At 35.8% G+C, this 17,360-nt stretch overlaps 2 protein-coding genes and 1 long non-coding RNA gene across 4 annotated transcripts; 1 reads left to right on the top strand and 2 right to left on the bottom strand.

Annotated features, from left to right (window-relative positions):
• Positions 1-279: 279 nt before the first annotated feature.
• Positions 280-1,773, bottom strand: LOC130500355 (uncharacterized). Its single transcript, XM_056995326.1, has 6 exons — positions 1,505-1,773; positions 1,315-1,410; positions 1,020-1,238; positions 860-956; positions 710-772; positions 280-627 (listed from the first exon to the last, which is right to left on the bottom strand). Exons 1-6 carry the CDS (start codon positions 1,721-1,723, stop codon positions 431-433), a joined length of 891 nt encoding a protein of 296 aa, XP_056851306.1. The 5' UTR covers positions 1,724-1,773; the 3' UTR covers positions 280-430.
• An 834-nt stretch (positions 1,774-2,607) lies between these two features.
• LOC108838080 (uncharacterized) lies at positions 2,608-9,137 on the bottom strand. Its single transcript, XM_056995327.1, has 7 exons — positions 8,931-9,137; positions 4,026-4,107; positions 3,842-3,937; positions 3,513-3,731; positions 3,259-3,355; positions 3,099-3,161; positions 2,608-2,997 (listed from the first exon to the last, which is right to left on the bottom strand). The coding sequence occupies exons 1-7, from the start codon at positions 9,089-9,091 to the stop codon at positions 2,801-2,803; spliced, it is 915 nt and encodes a 304-aa protein (XP_056851307.1). The 5' UTR covers positions 9,092-9,137; the 3' UTR covers positions 2,608-2,800.
• A 6,620-nt stretch (positions 9,138-15,757) lies between these two features.
• LOC130499610 (uncharacterized) lies at positions 15,758-16,818 on the top strand. Of its 2 annotated transcripts, none has more exons than XR_008938502.1 (3): positions 15,758-15,847; positions 16,021-16,174; positions 16,661-16,818. It is a non-coding gene; the product is annotated as an uncharacterized LOC130499610 (long non-coding RNA). The 2 variants fall into 2 exon arrangements; XR_008938503.1 differs by having other exon boundaries at positions 16,631-16,818.
• The last annotated feature ends 542 nt before the right edge of the window (positions 16,819-17,360 follow it).

Below are 17,360 nucleotides of genomic sequence, written 5' to 3'. Positions count from 1 at the left end.
TAGAGATTTGTCATTTTCATCTCTAAGACCATCTCCAATGTATTTTGCTATTTTCACCTCTAAAATAAAGGAACTCTATAATAGAGGTGAGATATGTTCCAAAGTATTTCTCTATAATAGCAATCTCTATTTTATAGAGTAAAAAATAGAGAAATGCTATTTTTTCCTCTATAAATAGAGGAAGAAATAGAGGTGGGTTGGAGCAATTTCACCTCTAAATGCTATTATAGAGATGAAAATAGCAATGGGTTAGAGATGCTCTAAATATACATGCAAAAAGTGAGATTCCTCTATATTTTCTTCTAAAATAAAAGAACTCTATTATAGAGGTGTACATTGGAGCAAATTGACCTCTGTTATAAAGATCTCTATTTTAGAGAAAAATATAGAGGTGTACATTGGAGATGCTCTTAGACACCATCCTGTTTTTCTAATTGTAAGCAACCCCATAGACATGAGAGCTTAAGTAAGCCAAGCTAGACAGAGAGACCTTGTTGATATCTGCACCGCCATTGAACCGGGCTTCTAAAATATAATCTCCAGTGCGCCTAGTCAAGTGACATCCATCAGCAACAACTTGTTGCAATGGGTCCAAAACATTCTGCACCAACCTCAAAAATGATCCATCTACACATCAAAAGAACAAAAATGGGGATTCACCTTTCAAATAATTTTCTGCAGTGTAAATTTTTATAATCAAACTAGATACCTTCTCCTGCAACATGTTCTATGAAAAGGTAAACCCCACCCGGTCTTAGTACCCGTTTTATCTCTGTAAATAAACCACAGAAACCAAACCTATCTTTGAGCATTGTTTTCTAAACGATGTTGAGTTTAATGACAAGTGAACAAACACTACCATTGAGCGTTCTAGTGACATCTGCGACAGAACAAAGCACGAGAGTCCCCACAACTGCATCAACCGATGCATCCTCTAATGGTATAGCTTCTGCGACCTAACAATAAACGTTGCATCAAGAGATGCCAAGAGAAGGATCAATGAACATCACAAAAGCTACCGCATGAATGAAGCTGAAATCTTCAGGTTTCAGCCCTGCTTCTGCCGCGGATTTACGCGCGTAACTCTCCATCTTAGCGTTTCGATCCACACCAAGAACGGAAACGTTTGGAATAACCGAGTAGTACTTGAAATTAGGACCTGTTCCAACGCCAATCTCCAAAACCTTTTCTGCTTTTCCCACCAAATTATCAAAGAGTTTCATCTTGTAACTCGAAATCTAACAAATACAAGCACAATAAAGATTCACAAGATTGAAACGATCCAAAGCCTAAAGAAAGTCAGATAGACTAAACCTCTTTCTCGTACGGTTCTATGCTAGTATCCATAGACCAAGCAAAGAGCTCATCGTACCAGTCTGGCTTTGGAGGACGCAGCGTTTTCAAATCTTCCTGATATAAATAGATTTAGATTGATTAGAAGATGCCTGCATGCATGCACTCCTCATCTATCTCCAGATAAACCCTAAATTTCTTCAAGACAAACCGTTGAACTAGAAGCAGCGTACGAGGGAGACAGGGGAAGAAGCGGCATAGCTCCTGTGAAATGCCTTCTTCCGCAGGGACATAATCTGAAGGACGAGACAGAGTCTGTCGCAATAGGAGTCTTCTGTGTTATGACGGAATCTTGTGAAGCCTCCTTAGTCGTTCTTCTTCGTTGTGAACATGTAATAGTCGAGATCAGTGACAAGTGAACGATCGCCATTGCTAAAATTAAAAAATTTAAACTACTCGTATAATAAAAAAAACCAAGGATAAGAGTGAGGAAGGTGAAGATATACTTCCATCCACACATGTGTAACCTCTATGTCCCACGTCTCTTTTAAACATATTCAAAGTTACTCAATTCCTAAATTTGTATTATTTTCTGCTAATGAAGCATTATTCAGTTATAAACAATTTATCATAAACACTCAGACTCAATCCATAGAATGATAGTTTAGTTTCGAAACAGAGTTTTAGAAACAGAGTTTTAGAAACAGAGTTTTAGAAAATATTGTGTTTCGTCTCGACCACTGGATCAATCAATCTATGCAACGATCTTATTGATCTGGTTATGGGTCTGGATTTTTCTTCTTTCCTGATGGACAAGCCTTCACTACAATGGGTATACTCAATTATCTATTTTGTGTCAAATTATTGAGATCAGTTCAATTTGTGTGTGTGTCTCAACGCTATACTTATGATACATCTGCACATCCATGTCTCATTTTCCTTTAAAATGATCTAATACCTGAAAGACTTAAAGACTCAAAGACTCTAAAACAAGCACTTTAAGAAATAGATTTGAAAACGTCGAAACTTACATATGTGTTGGTAGTCATAAGTCATAACTCTTCCGGACTTAGACTATTGTTTGTACAAATCTCAACATTAGAAAGAGATTTGAAGACGTATAAAATTACATATGTGTCGGCCAGTAAATAAGGTGACAAATGCAGGGTTGCCATTGCTAAATTAAAAATCTCAGTTGCTTACAATCAAAGGATAACAGTGATGAAGATGAAGGTGTAGTTCCATCCACATGTGTAATCTCTCTATGCAACGTCTCTCTATTACCCTTTTGGATTTTTTTTTATTACTGATTAGTAGAAGATAAAGTCCCAAACGTCTAATAATTTTACATTATTTTCTGTTTATGGAGCATTATTCATTTACAAACACTAGATCATAAACAGATTTAGGAACAGAGTGTTGAAAATGTTGATATTTTCAAACGTGAAAGAAAGCCTTGTGTTCAGTCCAAAGATGAGCTGTTGTGTTAAGATATTCCCCAACTTTTTTAATTATAAGCAACTCCATAAAGATGAGGGCTTAAGTGGTAGAAGGCAGAAAGTGAGACCTTGTTGATATCTACACCACCATTGAACCCAGCTTCTAGAAGGTAGTCTTCTGTGTTCCTAGTTAAATGACATCCGTCGGCTACAACTTGTTGTAATGGATCCAACACATTCTGCACCATCCTCAATAATGTTCCATCTGCTCATCCCAAAAAAAAAAAGTTTTGGATTATGTCATTTTTATGCGTTAATGGATTCTGATTGATTCCTCATGACTGACTAGTAAGTCGAAAGAGATACCTTCTGCTGCAACATGTTCCACGAAGAGGTAAAGCCCTCCTGGTTTTAGGATCCGTTTTATCTCTGTATATGTACCAAACTATTTGATGAGTGTTTTTTCTTTTGATCTGACATCTGAAGTAAGATGTTCGATTTGAAGGGACTTAACTTAAACAATTACCTTTGAGTGTTTGAGGGATATCCGTGACAGAACACATCACGAGACTTCCCACAACTGCATCAACTGATGCATCTTCTAACGGCATAGATTCTGCGACCTAGTAACACGATTTTAACAAGAACATCACGGGGGATGCAATTTTGCAAAGAAATAACTAAAGAATATAAACCCTAAACCAATATTTGCTTCGACTTTAGATTTTTTTTTGGTTTGATTCGCGTTTGTTTACAACAAAATATTAAGAAGGTCATTACCGCGTGAATGAACTTGAAGTTTTCGGATTTCACTCCTGCTTCTATAGCGGATTTGCGTGCGTGACTTTCCATCTTAGGGTTTGGATCCACACCAAGAACAGAGACGTTTGGAATATTGTTATAGTACTTGATGTTCGGACCAGCTCCAATACCAATCTCCAAAACAGTTTCTGCCTTTCCCACCAAATTTGCAAAGAGTTTCTTCTTGTAAACAGCAATCTGACAAAAGAAGAAGCATGGAACGTAAGAAACAAAGAATGAATAACCAAAAAAAAAGAAAGAAAGAAAGAAAGAATACATGCGTCATGCGACCTCATGAAGTCACTAACCTCTTTCTCATATCTTTCCATCCCTGCACTCCTAAAATAACCATAGAGCTCAAAATACCAGTCAGGCTTAGGAGGACGCAATTGGTTCAATACTTCCTGATATAAATGAGATATAAGTACTTAAATAAAATAGATTTTCCTCTTCTATAATTTAATTAGCAGGGCAGAGTTCACTAAGAGCAACCGTTGAGTTAGTAGCAGTGGATTGAGAAGCGTAAGAAGGAGAGATTGGAAGAAACGGCGTCGTACTTTCTCCTAGGAAATGTGTAAACAAGAGATATGGTGAAGAGTTCTTGTTATCTTATTATTCACAGTCACAAGACTTATATACTCGTTACATTAGTTGGATAACTACACAAGGTGATAACACCAAATCGGAAACAGAATATACAACAACATATATTCTCATCTATCTTATCCAACCGAACTCAACAAACCGAACGTCCATAATATCTTCTCGTCGGTCCACCTAGACCTCCTTAACACTCCCCCTCAAGTTGGAGAGTGCAAATCACACACTCCAAACTTGGACAACAAGTAATGGAATGAAGAAGACCCCAATGCTTTTGTCAAAATATCAGCTAGTTGCTCGTTAGTCCGAACATGAACCGTGACAATAAGCTTGGCTTTCACTGCATCCCTCACACTGTGACAATCTTTCTCTATGTGTTTCGTCCGCTCATGGAAAACCGGGTTCGCTGCAATGTAGATAGCAGCCTTACTATCACAAAATAACTCCATTGGTGTCTCATGCTTAACTCCAAGATCCTCCAACAAACGCTTCATCCACTTCAGCTCCTTTAATGCATCCGACATAGCACGGTATTCAGCTTCTGCAGATGAGTGTGATACTGTGTCCTGCTTCTTCGTTTTCCAAGCAACAGGCGAGTTCCCAAGCAAGACCATATATGCTGACAATGATCTCCTCGTGAGCGGGCAAGAATTGTAGTCACTGTCACAGTAAGCTCGTATCTTCAGATCACTGTCTGATCTCAACATAATCCCCTGGCCAGGACTTCCCTTCAGGTACCGTAGGACTCTCAAGACCGCATCCCAGTGTGCCTCTCTTGGTTCATGCATCACCTGAGAAAGAACATGAACTGCATACGATAGGTCCGGTCTCGTTATAGTTAGATACACTAGGCGCCCTACTAGTCTCCTGAACCGTATAGGATCAACGCACAACGGACTCTTATCTCCCAGCAAACGATGATTCAACTCCATCGGTGTACTCACTGGTTTACTTCCAAGCATCCCGACCTCGTTGATGATGTCAAGACAATACTTACGCTGAGACAAGAACATTCCTTGTGGCCCTCTCGCTATCTCTATCCCAAGAAAATACTTTGCTTTACCCAAATCTTTCATATGAAAACAGTCACTCAAGTATTTCTTGAACTTCACCATCATATCAAGATCGTTGCCCGCAACAATCAAATCATCTACATAGATGAGAACTCGCACACTCTTATCACCCTTGATGTAAGTAAACAAGGAATAATCTTCATACGACTGCACGAAACCAAACCCCATAAGAGCCTTTGTCAACTTCTCAAACCAACATCTAGGAGCTTGCTTCAAACCGTATAAAGATTTACGCAGCCTGCACACTTTGTTGGGATTATCCGAACTAAATCCTGGTGGCAGTCTCATGAATACTTCTTCTTCCAATTCTCCATGTAAAAATGCATTATGGACGTCCATCTGATGCACTTCCCAGTTTCTTGCCGCAGCGACCTCTAGAAGCGTTCTCACTGTGTCCATCTTGGCTACTGGTGCAAAGGTTTCCTCATAGTCTTCACCCTCTACTTGGTGATTACCACAGCAAACCAGTCGAGCCTTGTACCTCTCGATCGTCCCGTCTGCGTTATACTTAATTGTGAACACCCATTTACTTCCAATAGCCTTCTTTCCTGGAGGCAAATCAACCACATCCCATGTTCTGCTCAGTTCCAACGCATCTACTTCTACTTTCACTGCCTTCCTCCACTTCTTATCTTTGAAAGCTTCCTTATAGTTTTTCGGTATCAATCCAGCACTCACCGCCGCAAGGAAGGCTTGATGTTCATCTGAAAACAGAGCATCACTAACATAATCATGGATAGGATAACGTGTTTTACCTGGACCATTAGTCGATGACTTGACCGGAGACTCGGTTTGTGGGATGGTGTTATGTTTATCAGTAGAGCTTTGTGCATTGTAGAGCACAAAATCACGAAGCCGAACTGACTGTGTCGGTTTTCTCTGTCCTCGTCCCAACACTTCCTCTGCAACTTTCGGTTCTGCAGTTACTTCGTTACTAGGAGTAATCTCAACCACCTCAGGCTCCTTGCTTGCACTCCTCTCGTTCTCATTAACTCCGACTGTCTCAACACTCCCCCTGTCTATGATACTCTCATCATCGCTCTCTAAACCGACCAACAAGGGCACCGGAGTTGCAGTATCAATCTTCTCTGCGTAAGGAAAGACAGTTTCATCAAACGCCACGTCACGAGAGACAAAGAACTCCTTTTTCTCCATGTCATACAGCTTCCAACCCTTCTTACCGAACGGATATCCAACAAAAATGCACCTCCTACTTCTTACACCAAACTTGTCTCTGTCTCTTCTTGATTGATGTGCATAGCTCAGACACCCGAACAGCTTGATTTCTTCATACCTCGGTTTCTTTCCATACAAACACTCATATGGTGTCTTTCCCTTTAGTACTTTTGATGGCGTCATGTTGATGAGGTGAGCCGCAGCCAACACGCTCTCTCCCCAAAAACGAACAGGCAGACTCGCCTGAAACAAAAGTGATCTCGCGACATTCAAGATATGGCGGTGCTTTCTCTCCACTCTTCCATTCTGTTGAGGCGAGTTCACACACGATGTCTGGTGTAGTATCCCTTCTCCAGCAAAGTACTTTGACAAGCATGTAAACTCCGTACCGTTGTCACTCCTAACCGTCTTGACTTTTCTTTCAAACTGTCGAGACACCAGAGAGATGAAGTTCGGAAGAACTGTTTTCACCTCACTTTTCTCAAGTAAAAGATGTATCCACACTGCTCTAGAGTAGTCGTCGACGATTGTGAGAAAGTACACTGCACCACAAGACGACGGTGTACGATATGGACCCCAAAGATCAGTATGTATTAAATCAAATGTGCCCAAGCTTTTATTAGAACTTTCTGAAAACAACTCTCTTGTTTGTTTGGATTGAAAACAAATATCACATCCACCAAACTTATTCGACACATCTTTAACACCAGAAATAAAAGGCAAATAACTCAAAACACCAAATGATGGATGCCCCAGCCGACGATGCCACAAAGTCTGATCCTCTGACGCCTTGACTCGATGACCTCTCCGAACTGTCACATCTCGATAAACATAAACACCATCTTTCACTTCACCGGCTCCAATCAGAGTCCTCGTAAAACGGTCCTGCAAAACACATAGAGTATCAGTAAACATGGCCAGACAACCTGTCTGCCGAAGCATCTTCGCAACTGATAACAATGTACAGTTCAGATTTTGAACATAAAGAACATTAGACAAGGTAAGCTTCTCAGACAACTTCAGGCTACCACACTTGGTTGCCATAACATAACTACCATCCGCAAAGTTCACAGGACAGGGTATCATACTCCTAACTTCAGAGAGTAATGTAATATCCCCTGTCATGTGATGCGATGCGCCCGTGTCTATAATAACTTCACCCGTTTGCACTGTACCATTCAACTTGTCCGGTATCGGGGCCTGCTTTTGACGCTCCAGAAGTGAGGCAAGAGATGCCCATTGCTCGGCACTGAAAGGTGGAACACCAGAGCTTTGGTTCGATCCAGCAGAGGCTGTAGCAGCTTGCACCGCATTCCCTTTGAGATTGTTACCTCTGCCTCGTCCTCGTCCTCTGCCACCTCTTCCTCCTCGTTCATTAAACCACTCCGGAAACCCAACGAGTTGCCAACACTCCTTCTTCTCGTGACCCGTTCTCCCACAATGACTGCACACGATCGATCTCCTATCTCGAGCCATACCAGCCATTACTGCACCAGACGTTTGCTCCTCTCCTACAGTCGCGTTAAACCCAACTGGTGCTTCCTTAGGCTCGGGTCGTGAAGCTCCAATCCTACTCTCTTCACGGATTACTCGTTGATACACTGAGTTGATATCAGGCAATGTCTCCATCCCAATAAGACTTGTGCATACATTGCCATACCGTGCATCATCGAGCCCCATCAAGAACTGATGTACCTTCTCTTCTTCATAATCCTTAGCATACACCTCTGCTGCTGCACACGTACATACCGGAAGAGGCTTGCAACTCAGCAGCTCTTCCCACTTCTTAGACAGCTTCCCAAAGTACTCCATCACGCTAGCACCTTCTTGTTTGCACGAAGCCAACTCCGACTTGAGTTGATGAACACGCACCGCACTTCCCACGGAGAAGCGCCTTTTAAGCTCACTCCACATCTTGCACGCATCAGGGGAGAACGGAACGGTTGAACGTATGGTGGGAGAGATCGATGCTCTTATCCACCCCACTATCATCGAGTTCGCCGTCTTCCACAACTCCGTCTCCACTGGATTCTCCTTCTCATCAGGACACTTCAAACCACCATTGATAAAACCAATCTTTCGTTTGGCTCTGATTGCGTTCTCCAACTCTGAAGACCACTCCGCATAATTCTCCCCCGTCAAGATCACAGGAGAAATACACGTTCCTGGATTGTCAGAGGGAGCAAGGTAGTATGGCGACAGCCTATCTTCACCAACAGGTCTCGATGAACTCATGATCGCTGTTTTTTCTGTTTTTTCTGCACTCATATTTCTCTCTTGTTAAAAAAATTTCTTTGATTTTGCCGTGTGGCTCTGATACCATGTAAACAAGAGATATGGTGAAGAGTTCTTGTTATCTTATTATTCACAGTCACAAGACTTATATACTCGTTACATTAGTTGGATAACTACACAAGGTGATAACACCAAATCGGAAACAGAATATACAACAACATATATTCTCATCTATCTTATCCAACCGAACTCAACAAACCGAACGTCCATAATATCTTCTCGTCGGTCCACCTAGACCTCCTTAACAAAATGTCTTCTTCCGCACGTACACAAGCTGAAACCAGGTGAGGCTGGAGGATGCGTAGTAATAAGACTCTTCTGCATTTTGATGACAGAACCTCTAACTCTTGTTCTTCGAGCTGAATCAATGGTCACCGGGAACCTAGAGGAAGGTGTGAAATTCAGGATCGCCATTGCTATTTCTCCAGCTACTCAGTTCAGTATGTTTCTCTAGTATCATTGTACAGCATAACGTTTTATAACCGTCTTTCGATAGCATCTTTATTTTTTTATTTATTTTTATTGTCAGCAACATAAACAAATTCCATTAATATTTTGCAAACCAAACTAATAATATACTGAAATTATATATATTGGAACTTTTAGCATCTTTATTTGTGTATAATAAATATTCCTGAGCATAATGCGTGGCATCAATTACGCATTTTTAAAAGTTCGAGAGATAATAAGTAAAATTTTCCATTATAAATAAACAATTTTATAAGATATTATGTGGACTGTGCCGTGAAAGGTACTAAATACTAACTTATATGTATGGGAAACATACATATAATCTATTAAATTATTTAAACAATTTGTATGGCAACTGTATATGTTGTGCATATTTCCGAGTGGACCGCGTGGCATCAATTTAGCAATTATAAAAGACCGAGAAAGAAGATTAGGTAATTTTGTTCCATTGTAACGAATTAGATTAGGTAATTTTGTTCCATTGTAACGAATTAATAAGACACTAGAGGATAATCCGCGCCTTGCGCGGGATGAGTTTTCCCAAAAATATTATATTTAAATATTATAAATAACATATATTTTATTATCAATAATCATTTTTACATTTGATTAGAGATGAATATTCGGGTACCATTTACTTCGGTTTTGTTCTGTTCGGTTGAAATCTTTTCCGATTCGGTTTGGATTTGGTTCGGATAACCCATTAAAATCATTTAAAAAATATTAAAGTTCATACATACTATAAATTTTTCAAAATATAAAAATAAAATAATATATAACATATAAATTTCAATAATATATGCCAAATACATAATATTAACATAAAATTGGTTTAGCTTAAATATTTCAATAGAAAATCAATAGATATTTTAAATACTTTTGATGTCTTGAGTACCGTTTAGCTATTTTAAAATATGTATTTTTAACTAATTTTATATATTTCTAAGAATTTTGGACAACTTAAAAACATCTTATATATTTTGTATATTCTTCTAGATATTAAATTTAAAAATAAATAATATATTTAAGTATATAAATCTGCTTCGAATATACACGATATCCGAAATTTTTTGGTTCGAATCGAATTTGGTTCGATTCTCCAGGTACCAAAATTTTAAACTCGTCCGGATATCTAACCACTATTAGTTAAATTTAAGTACTAATTCTTCGGATTGCATTTGGTTCAGTATTTTGGATTCAGATTTTGTCCAATCCTATATTTTTATTGTAACAAAATTTTAATCTAAAGTGATGATGGTTTGCATTGATTTTGGGTATGCAACAATTGTTAAACCAAAACACATTCTACTATGTATGTAGTCCATTTGGTTAAACATTAAAAAATGTACTACGCTCATTAAGGAAACCAGTGTGCTGAAATAAAAATGTTGCCCTTTCAGATTATCAAAATCGACACTTTAAAGTTCAAATTACTCTCAATCGATGTTGTGACGAAGAAACATGGATTAGAATTATGAAATAAGTATTTTTCTGCAATCCATATTCTCGTTCCATATTCTCGCTAGATGATTTAATAGCTTCTAAAAATATATTCAATGTATCGATCTCTTTTAAGATTTTTTAAAAAAATTTAATTAATAAAATCTTACGCATGCTAGAATAATCAATTGTTTTTCAATTAACACATATATATATATATATATATGGGATTAGAGTAATCACATAAATCAAACAATACTTCTTGTTTATTTACAATATTTTATGGTAAATAAATCAAAATAATTATTATATTATTTTATATGGTATATAATTAAATTTCAATGACATCGACATAGATATATAGTATATTTGAAAATAAATATTTATTATCATATGATTTTATTAACATATGTATATTTTCTGTAACAATAAATTCAAACCATTAATTCCAAAATTTATCGGAATGTTCACTATATATATATATATAAACATAGTGTCTTCAGAGTGCTATTATATAAACATAGTGTCTTCATAATGCTATTAAGAAAAATATATATAAATATATATATAAACATAGTGTGTTCAGAATGCTATTAAGAAAAATAACAAAAGACATTAGTTTAGTATGATATATATAGTCACATAGGGATAAAGTTTAGTGTCAACCCCAAAAATTCATAAAGTTTTGTGTCAAACGAATATTCGCGAAAAATACAACCCCAAAAATTCATAAAGTTTAGTTTATATAATTTATTATTTTGGAAAGTATTATATGCAGGGGAAAAATTTTAGAAAACATTGACTATTATATTTGACTATATAGTTAACCTGATCGAATATTTATGGAGACAAAATTAATTAATATATGAAAGGGAATAAAATATAGGATATTATTTAATGATACTTTCACTCCATCCAATATTATTTTTCAGTATCAACAGTTATGTTGATTCCTTAATTAAAAAGTCAATGTGTTTAATTTAAGTGATTGCATGAAATTTATGGACTTCTTTTTGAAAGTATTTTACAATCAGTTATAACTTATAAGTCAACTAACGTAAAACTTATGTATATATATGTTTAGACAAATATATATATACAATATTATCTTGGCCAAAAACCCAAATAATGTTAATATTATATATATGTTTATACAATATATTGGCCTAACCAAAAAACATGAACTTAATTAGGCTGATTTGAAAAGACATTTTACTTAATTATTTGGTCCATATTAGTTTTATAGACATTGTTAACAAATATATATGAGTTATGATCATTATTCATTGTATCAGAATTTGATAATAGGATATGAAATGGTTGAGTATCAAAACGGGTTATTCATTAACAAAATGAATAACGCAATTGAAATGTTAAGTATGTAAAATTTATCGGAATGTTCATTATGGAAATAAAATGAAAACGATAATTATGGATGCTAAGAATATGGAAACGTAATTCATTCACGGTATACATAATAATGTTTATAATGTATTTCAATCATATAGAGAAAACGCTAAAGTAAAGAGGACACAACACTTTATATTCATTAATACTTTTTAAAAAATTTATTAAATTTTTTCTTTTCTTTTCTTATTTATTTAAAATCATTTTTCAGAACCTTTTATTCATTATAAATAAATTTTGTATTACTAAAATACCATATAAAGTGTTGCCAGGTGAGAATGGGTAACTAATAGTTCTTCTACCTATAAAGTTTCATCAACTTATATTTGTGATTTTATTTTCTTTATTACCGAATGAAAACCGCAGTTCAATGAATATTTAATAAAATTTGGTCTTAACTATATATTGTACTAAAATGTTAACTATGGAAACTATATCGGTATGTTATATATGGAAAAAAAAATTACAATCATGGTTGATTGAAATAATAAGTAAGGGATTGATTATGTGTATACTCTTAATAATACTAAATTTTGGACTGATTTATCAATGGCATATACAATGTAATTTTTCTAGTAATGTAAGAGTTTTTTAAAGATGGTTGTGAGAGTGAATGTGAACATGCCACATAAAAAATGATATTGGTGTAAATAGCACATGAAGTGAAAGTTATTTTTTTCAGTACTTCTAAAATAATATATAATAATATATAGGGGATGTTTCAAGTGGTGATAGGGATAACTAAAATGGAATCATTGGTACTATAAAATTGTAAACAATGTAGAGTACGATGGTATTGTGTTCGTAAAATTACATGACAAACAACATTTTCATCAAGGTATAATGACGGCAACATATTTCACACAACTGTTTGTTCGTTCTCATATTGTTCTTAGTTGGTATCTAACCAATGAGTATCTAACAAATGTAATTGTGGTCAGAGGAATATATATGTATGTGTGTATATATTTATTTATTACAATTATTATAATATTCGATCTAGTGAGAAAATTCAAACCCGTATTTAATTAGTTATTTGTAATTATAATTTAACTGGTATAAAAGTAAACCAAAACCATAAAGTTAAATGTCATAACCGGTTCAATGAACCATGCTTCTATTACATTAAAATAGTAAGTAAATGCTCGATAGCATATATAATGTAGGTTGGTCCATATCGCATAAAATATAAATGGTCTAGTAATTAATTAGGATGCTGAAGAAGACTGAGAGACTGACACGTCAGATTTGTACTATAAGTTGTAACTTAAATAATGCTCCCCAATTAATATATAGGGGATGATCAGGTGGACTGTCCCTTGCAAAATACTAATATAACTTACAAATTAAAACATATAGATAACTTATTAAATTATTTAAACAGTTTGTATGGCAACTGCATATGCATGCATTTTCTGAGTGGAACGAGTGGCACCAATTACGGAATTTTAAAAGACCGATATGAATTAAGTAACTTTTTTCCATTGTAAAATTTTTATAAGACATTAGGTGGACAGTCCCATGCAAGGTACTAATATACTGTGAAATCTCTATATATTAATAATATTAGAACTACACCAAAATTAGAAATTTTTATTAATATAGAAATATTAATTTATCGATATACTAATTGAGCTAAAAATTCAATTTTGGACTAAAAGGTTATATTATTTTATAGATATTTTTAGTGTATATTAATTTATAGAGTATTAATTTAGAAAGGTTGTATTGTAACTTATAAATTAAAACATAGATATAACCAAATAAATTCTTAACACAATTTGTATATTTTTGAACGGCCCTTAACACAATTTGTATGGTAACAGCATATGTATGCATACCAGGCGGTGGTAGACCAAAGGTACTTAAGGGAAAATCCGATACAGTGAATCCGAGGTTTGAACCTCATTGGCCACGTGTATATGAACTATTACTTTTGATCCATTTAAATTGTATCCAGAAAAAAATCTATTCGTAGAGTGTACTTTCCATTCAGAAATTATGTATTTGTTTTTAATTGACCATGATTTAACAATTTTTTTAAAAAAATGCATATGTATGTATTTTATTTCTTAGTGGTAAGCGTGAAATCAATTACGTACTTTTTAAAGACCGGAGGAGATTAGAGTACTATGACTCTAAGCGAGTATCTAATAATTAAAATGAAAGACAAAAATAAGAAATTAAAAAAAAATAGGAGAGAAGTTAAGATAAAGTTAAAATTACATGGTTTTAAAACTTCGTTGGAATTTCTTTGTACATTTGGCAAACAATCATTGGATTTTCTTTTATCTAAAACAATTAAAATTAATCAGTTACTTTTATCAAATTAAAATAGTTATCAAATTTTATTTAGAACCTTCAAATGAGCAAATTGTGGTTGCTCTTAAGTAACAGACAAACACATACCACTGATCAGTTCAATACAAGAAGTCATTTCCATAAGACACAAAAAGTCTTTTCTCATTAGTGTTTGTCAGTATCACTACCGGAAATTAATAAGTAACAGTCTTCGACATTCTATGATACAATGATCGATGCCATTTTAAGGAAGCGTTTAATGGAATAAAATATATCCTTTTTTTTTACCATCTAAATATTATTAATAAAAAAGTTATTTTACAAAAGGTCCAAACATGACCCATTAAGCACAAAACAAAGAGGCCCACTAAACAAAAGCATAAATGCTCTAGCCCAAAAAAAACCCGAGCCCAATAACATCATCGCTTCAGCCCAAACCAAACCTCCACGTGTTGACTCCACAACCCCGAAAAGACGCGTGGCGGAAACAGAAGCGTTGTAGTTTCGAACAGTAAGAGCTCGCCGTCGGGGCCGCTGCCGCATCTTCGCCGGAATAGCAAGTCACCAACTTCTTCCCAAACAGAGGTCGACGCTGAATCAAACGCAACAGATCCACCGGAATCACCGGGACAAGACCAAACGGTCGCCGAAACCACCTGCAACGACAAATATTGGAAGTATAGGATTCGTCTGACATGGAATAAAATATATCCTCTATTGGTCTTTTAAATGTATAATAATGGCCAATTTTGTATCAAATGAAATACAATAATTGAGGAAACGAATATTTAAATATTACATAAATAAAAGACCATATTTACTAAAAACAATCTATATATATAAAGTAGACTTATCTACCTGCTCAGCCCTCCACGTCATCAGAAAGCTTGGGGCGTTTTAGGACACGTGGCACTCTTAAACTCAAGCCGAAATTGCGTTTTGTTTCCTTTATTTGTACTGGACTCTTTCTGATTTCGGATGGGTTTCGCAGACAATTTTTTTTACTGCAAATGGGCTTAAACAAAATAGAAAGCGACGTCGATGCCTTTCACCTCCAGTAACGTTTCATCCTTCTTTTAATACATCCTTAACTCCGATCTCCTGCGTGATTATCCCACTCTTCCCCCTGGGAAGCATTAAATCGATCTCTTCGCATCCCACAATAACTGGCTGAAGGTTCGAGTATAAATATCGCACCTTTCGAAGTGACCACCACAACCTAAACGAGATCCAGAAGAAAACTTTGTTCTAACAACAGCTTACTGTACATCCGGGATGATCAATGATTTGTATCAACCGCAAAAGAAGGAATCAAAATTCAGATCGTAAGAAACATTTATAAAGTCTAAGAGATCTAGACATTTGACCTTTGGTTCTGTTTTCAAATGTTGACAGGTTCTTGGCAGTGTCTAGGATCTAATCAACATGGCGGATTACGGACTCTAAGGCGGAAGGAGTTTCGGAGGAGGCGGAGAAGAGGCTCCGTGGTGATTACATGCCGTCGTATTTTGTGAAGTTGAGTCCATTGGATTTTAATCCTAACCAAAGCTGGTAACTTTCTCAGCTTTCTTTCACCCTAATTCGTCATTGTGCAATGAAGCGATGCAAGTTGTGGTAGCAGTGTGTTTCAAAGGGTCCGGCTAGGCAAGGCTGATGTTGATTCCATTGAGAATGCAATATTTTTTATCGGATCCTTGGCAATACATTTTTGTTTTTGTTGTTAGGATGGTTGCACATGTGATCGACTTATCCACATATGGAAGCAATGAAGCAGAAGTTTTTGCACACGAGGAGCAGCGAATTTGGTTGAAATAACATGGACGAGCTCCATAGACTTGTCTATTCTCAAGTCTTTCTTATAATTCTTTGACTTGTCAGGTACCGTTTCTTTTATCACTTATCAGGTATGATAAGTTATCATATACCTTTCTCCTCTAAAAATACCAATCTAAGGTTGCGCAGAACTTAATCCATGTTGGTACCTGTTGTGTATTCTTTATGTTTTGAATTTTTCAGATAGCTCCTATTTATCTACCATCTTGCGAGAAACATGGATTACACTTATCAGAACTGTTGTTCTGTTGGCAGCCCGTTAAAGACAATCAGTTGCTTATTTAAGTTACGTCTATTTCCATTCTCTATTGTTGCTTAAAATCTTAAGATCTTGTCTGAGGGCTTCACATGGTTATTACGTTTCTCATGATGCAGAGTCTAGAGATTTGCCTTCTATATGAATTTAGTAATGCCAGCGATAAACTTATGATAGTATTGATATGTCCAAAATCTATTTTACACTTGTGTTTTCTTATCACAAAATTTACTGAAAAAAAACAGATTCCATCTGAAATAAGTTATGATGCTTAGATCTCTGGAGTGCATCACTAAAAACTTGTGGAGAAAGGGTCAGGGATTTTTTGGCTTCAGCAAGTCCGGGCCGAGCACTGTCTCAAAGTGATGGTTGTCAACATCTGTTTTATTATGTTGGAAAATCATTGTCTAATAAGTATCAAGGTATATATTCTCCAAGTCATACTCGAACATTTTTGCTTATGTACTTACTCTTTTTATTTCATACTTTAACATGCTGGGAGGCCCTGGTGGAGTTGCTGGGTTTAGAATCGCAGATCTCTGGCAGTCTTGATTTTCTTTACAAGTATTAGGCATCGATCTCTTCTGCTTTCTGTGATAATGATTTTTGGTTCTGTAATAACATTTTTTCCTTTCATCTTGCTGTCTTAGACTCAATGTAACTTATGATTTGAATGATTTAAATTCCAGCCAGCTTATAACACCACCTTCATGTTATTTAACGATGACCATGACAAAAAAAACAACCACCAACTACACTCACCTTCACTGATGGCCTATAAAACACTTACATCAACAAGATTCAAACTTCTACAAAACTCCTCACGGCTTCAGCTACAAACTATTACTATGTTCCTTATCTCTTATAAATCTTGGTTTACAATTTATCAAGGAAAAGAAAGCATGAGACTGGTCGTGGATCAAAAAATACTTTTTAATTTGGAAATTTTTATTATTATAATAATATATTTGTAAG

The sequence above is a fragment of the Raphanus sativus genome, chromosome 9 (assembly GCF_000801105.2).
Source record: "Raphanus sativus cultivar WK10039 chromosome 9, ASM80110v3, whole genome shotgun sequence".
Lineage (NCBI taxonomy): Eukaryota > Viridiplantae > Streptophyta > Magnoliopsida > Brassicales > Brassicaceae > Raphanus > Raphanus sativus.
The sequence above is the reverse complement of the archived record's forward strand: the minus strand, read 5'-3'. Positions and strand labels throughout refer to the sequence as shown.

What these genes read in the sequence shown, in the direction of transcription:
- LOC130500355 (XM_056995326.1), bottom strand. Translation starts at nt 1,723, where the DNA reads ATGGCGATCGTTCACTTGTCACTGATCTCGACTATTACATGTTCACAA. An exon ending in TAGAACCGTACGAGAAAGAG is followed by an intron (nt 1,239 to 1,314) that starts GTTTAGTCTATC and finishes TGTATTTGTTAG; the next exon opens with ATTTCGAGTTACAAGATGAA. An exon ending in ATTTCAGCTTCATTCATGCG is followed by an intron (nt 957 to 1,019) that starts GTAGCTTTTGTG and finishes GTTTATTGTTAG; the next exon opens with GTCGCAGAAGCTATACCATT.
- LOC108838080 (XM_056995327.1), bottom strand. Translation starts at nt 9,091, where the DNA reads ATGGCGATCCTGAATTTCACACCTTCCTCTAGGTTCCCGGTGACCATT. An exon ending in ACTTCAAGTTCATTCACGCG is followed by an intron (nt 3,356 to 3,512) that starts GTAATGACCTTC and finishes TCGTGTTACTAG; the next exon opens with GTCGCAGAATCTATGCCGTT. An exon ending in GGAACATGTTGCAGCAGAAG is followed by an intron (nt 2,998 to 3,098) that starts GTATCTCTTTCG and finishes TGGGATGAGCAG; the next exon opens with ATGGAACATTATTGAGGATG.